This window comes from Lottia gigantea, assembly GCF_000327385.1.
Source record: "Lottia gigantea unplaced genomic scaffold LOTGIsca_51, whole genome shotgun sequence".
NCBI lineage: Eukaryota > Metazoa > Mollusca > Gastropoda > Lottiidae > Lottia > Lottia gigantea.
Window position 1 is genome coordinate 1,210,058 of NW_008709752.1, and position 4,822 is coordinate 1,214,879.

General features: G+C 33.7%; 1 protein-coding gene across 1 annotated transcript in view; it reads right to left on the reverse strand.

The window, feature by feature from the left end:
• Positions 1-1,180: 1,180 nt before the first annotated feature.
• Positions 1,181-4,822, reverse strand: part of LOTGIDRAFT_165430 (hypothetical protein) — a gene marked incomplete at both ends in the record, with an annotated part of 6,663 nt that continues 3,021 nt past the window's right edge. Inside the window, one exon of the mRNA XM_009062446.1 lies at positions 1,181-2,503. Within this exon, the coding sequence (XP_009060694.1) occupies positions 1,181-2,503 (1,323 nt within the window). The remainder of the gene's footprint in view (positions 2,504-4,822) is intronic.

Sequence of the window (4,822 nt, forward strand, 5' to 3'; positions counted from 1 at the left end):
TTCGATATACGAGGACTACTTAATAGATTACGAGTAATATTAGCGGCAATGAAGGAAGGACATCGATCGCACAGACAAGTAAAGTGAATTGTATATTAAAAAGACTCCTAGAAATAGGTATCATAGAAAAAAATGATTATAAAAGTGTGATTAAAAATGTCAAATAAAGAACAACTATTCGTCTTCACCTCAAATAAATCAGACATTAAATTATCTCTAGATTATGAGTACGAACTCGATCGCAATCTAGAATATGAATTGGGATTAAAGTATTTTTCTGTTTACAATTCCATTAGAAATATCAAAGAAAAAAAATAATCAAATAAAAATATCAACAGATAACGGAGTTACGTTCAAAACCATACGTTTACTACCAGGAAGCTACGAATACATAGCCATTAACGAATACCTATCTGAATATGGAGGAAGTGTCAATGGTAAAAACAATATTGAATTTGAAGGTAATTTGAATCTGAACAAAATAAAATTGATATTAAGAAATAATAGTCAAGTTGATTTCAACGTAGAAAATTCATTGAATACGTTACTAGGATTTGATAAACGAGTATACACGTAATCGACTTTAGCACCACACAAAGCTAATATCGAGAATGATATCGATGTGATAAATATACATTGCAATTTGATAAACGGTGGATTTTTCAATAAATACAAACGTCAGATTATTTACAGTCTTCCAATATTCACTGAACCGATAGGATATAGAATTATAGAGAAACCATTTCAAACGACGTATTTACCACTTAATTCCTTTATGATTAAAGATATAAATCTGGAAATTAAAGATGGTAAAAATAGGTTTATAGATTTTGGTAACGAGGAAATTGTTATTCAACTTCATTTATAACAAAAAAATTAACACTCTTCATTCTCTTCTTGAATAATAAGGTAATCGAAATCATCAAATTCGTAGTTTTCATCCATGTTCAATTCTTTTCCGTCGTTGTAAGGATACATGAATCCTTCACTGTTTGGTGCTTTTCTCTTAACGAGATTTAGATAACTTCTAAAAACTTTCTTTTGTTTATCATCATCCTTTGGAATAACTACTCCATTGGTGAAACTTTTTACCCAAGGTTTCTTAAATTCATTCGTTACATCGAGTCCACTAGCTAATCGAATATAATCTTCTACGGATATCTTATCTTTAGAGTAACCCTTAAACGTTTTCTTTTAAAACACCATCGGAAGTTAGAATGATATTGTATTTAACTTTTGGCGCTAAATATAAACCAAATATAATTCCACCATCACCGTAATCATTCTTTCCTTTACAATAATCATTTTCGGACACCAACCCAGCTTCATTTAATTTATCCCAATTGCTAGACGAAATGTATAAACTATCGGTATCAGTATAGTACATTTCCGGTTTATAAAATCCATCTATCACGTGAATAAAATTATTCATTATTTTTTTACTGTGAGATAAAACGAATGATCCCAAATGACTAGGTGTTAGTCGTGTAGATTTAGGAGGAATAAATTCTTTTTCTTCTTCATTTATCTCAACTATATATTGACTATCATTTACTTTTTCATAGCTTTTGACGTGTGAATCATAGTTGGCTTTTAAAGTCGCTTCACTCCATAGATGTCTCGATGTAGTTATATCCTTCTGAATAGATTTACCATACAACGAATTGCCTAATAATTTCATGCCATTACTACCCACAATATTACCTTCTCGTTTATATTTATTTCTAAGATCTCTTAAAATTAAAATAAAATCTCTATATGGTGGAGTTTTAAAATTGTCTTCATAAACTATACCATCTAATATTTTAATAAATCGTCCACCGGCTTTCACTATTTCTTGAATATCGACCGATGTTAAAACGTCGTGACAGAAACCATTTCTGAACCTGATTTTAGTTCCAGTTTCCTTTTTACCTTCTTTATTCGTGAAAGTGATTTTATCTTTAGCTGGTATCGGTTGGAAGAACATGTTTTTGGGATATTCAAACCAAACTTTTAAAATAGCAGTTCTAGGTCTGAATTTCTCTTCATTAAAGAGCTTGACAAATTCTTTATTTTCTTCCGGTAGAAATAGTCTACCACTTTCCGCTCTCGGATATTCGCTATCTAAATCCGACATGGCGGAAGCGTATAAACCGTTAGCATCAAAGGCCATTAGTTTAGTACATTTTATTTTTTTAAGTCTCGAATGAACCTCCGCTTTATCTTTCTTGCTAGCGCTATATTCTTTGAATAAATCAATTATATTATCAGTGTCACTTGCATTGTATTCCTTTAATATATTACAAATTTCATCCATTTTATTCGTTTCAAATGATTTTCGATTTGCCGAAACTATTCCTCCTTTAATGCTTAGTCTGATAAAATATCTTCTAAAAGGGTGAGTATGTGAGTAAACTTTTTCTACGTTTTCTTTTTCGGTGTGTTTCGGAACCATTCTAGTAGTTTCATACCATTCTTCTTCTATCATTTCTTTATCGTAATGATATAAATAATACCAACCCTTTAAAGATAAAGAAGGAGCCGTTAGATTATTGGAAATATATCAAAAAATTTGATTGTATTTTATCAAACAAGCTCCGAGACATAACGTATCTCTTTTAGCGCAAGGTTCCCATTCGTGTCTTAAAGATTCCCAATTATCTTTAGTGTATTTTGCAATATTAACATCCTCGATCTTTCTCAAATTCATTGGTAGATTAGATGAATTTCCCCATGCTGCCAAACTAGATGATTCGTGTTGATAGGAACATATGAAATTAATATTTAGCAAATAATTAGATTTCGGGGAAGGGAGGGTTTGATTCTCCCAAATGTACAGGCCTAGGGTGGAGCAGACACTTTATTTAGAAATTAGGATTAAGGGTCTTGATATTGGGTTTTCTTCTGTTCTTATTCTGATCTGAAATTAGAAAAAAATAACTCGCCCGATGGGCGAGAAGTATAGTATCTGTTATGTGCTGATTGTCTTTAGTTTACTATGAACAATATTATCATTTAAGTTCTTATTTTTTGAATATGCAACTATCATTTTCTGCTTATAGACATAGGGGAATTTCTCTTGAAGGCTCTTATAGTGGGCATGAACTATCTTGCTTGCTCGATTGCTGGTTGTATTAAACGGGACAACAAAGGGTGCTATGCCTACATTATGATGAATATTTAGTCCTATAGGTCTTGCTGTATTCAATGTCTCAATCCAATGGGCTTCCCTAGATTGACGGAATTTGGTAGTTTCATCTTCGAGCAAGTCAATTTCTATACGCTCAATTGGGATTAGGGCGAGATCGTCTATTGAATGGTCGTCGAGGTTGAAATGATTAGAAACAGGCTTGTCTTTCTTTAATTTGATGTCTGACCTATGAGCATTAAAGCGAGTTCGTAAATTAGTTTCTCCTACATATTGTTTGGGGCATTTCTTGCATGAAATTAAATATATTACATTCGAATGTTCACATGTTAGATGGTCCTGGATCGATTACCTTTTATTCGTAGAGTTGCTTCTTAAACCTGAAGGTACTTCGGCATAAAGTCTGTTTTTAGCTGCTATCTGTGCTAAGGTGGAATTTTTTATGTTTCGTAAAAATCGTTTAGAGTACCCACGCTCTTTCAGTTTTGAGTAAACAATCGTACAGGCTTGGTTGAAATCAGAAGATCTTGTACAAATTCGATGAAATCGTAAAACTTGTGACTTAATTATACCAGAAAAGGTATGTTTTGGGTGAAAGGAGCTCTTGTGCAAGAGTTGATGAGTATCAGTTTCTTTGAAATACACTTTAATATCCAGTGTATTTGTTTCTGCTATGGAATCTCCCTTAAAGACTGTGGTATCGAGAAAGTCTATGCTTTTGTCACTCACGTTTGCGGTTAGTTTGATAGAAGGATGGTGGTTGTTGAGAATTTCAAAGAATTCCCAAAACTCTTCGATAGAATAAGTCCAAACCATAAAAATGTCATCCAAAAAGCGTCCGTAAAAAAGTGGGTCAAATGGACAGAAGGGCAACACCTCACGTTCCCACTCTGCCATGAAAAAGTTTGCGTACGAAGGGGCGAATCGTTTGACCATTGCTGTCGCTGAAGTTTGTAAATATGTTTTACCATTAAATGTGAAATCGTTTCGACTAAGACAAATCTCTAAAAGCTGTAGAATTGCATCGTCGGGTCTGTGTGGATCTGGGTTTCTAATAAAAGCTGTTAAACCAGTAGTGTTATCGATATTGGTATACATAGAAGAAACGTCGATAGAAATTAAAATAGCATTTAGAGGGAACTCGAAGATTTTTTATTTTATTGACAAAATCGGTTGTGTCTCTAAGGTAGGCGCGATGTTGACATGCTAGAGGTAGTAAGAAATGATCACTGACACTGCATATGACTCACTACCACAGTCACATATAATCGGGCGGCCTTTAGGGATTTTATTCGAGATAAACCACTCCTTGCAGTTTCTTTGAAAATTGGTTTCGGTAAAATGGCATAATGTTTAGGATTATTCAGTTGATTCTCTGCTTCTGAAACGTAATCCTCCCTATTCAGAATGACACAACATGAACCTTTGTCACTCTTTTTAATAACAATGCTATCGTCTTTCTTAAGTAAGTTTAACGCTTCACGTTCCACCCGTGTGAGATTAGGCTTTTCGTGTGTTATGGAAAGGTTCACTGCCTGAGGGGGTGTCCACGTGGATTTAGGAATAAACATTGTTCTAGCACCACGTGGGGGTGGTTTCGAAAAAAATATGTGCAGCTAAGATTTCGTTGAAATCGTTCAATGGGTGGTCGGAGATAATTCAAGTTAGCTATCTTTGGTGTGGGAATAAATT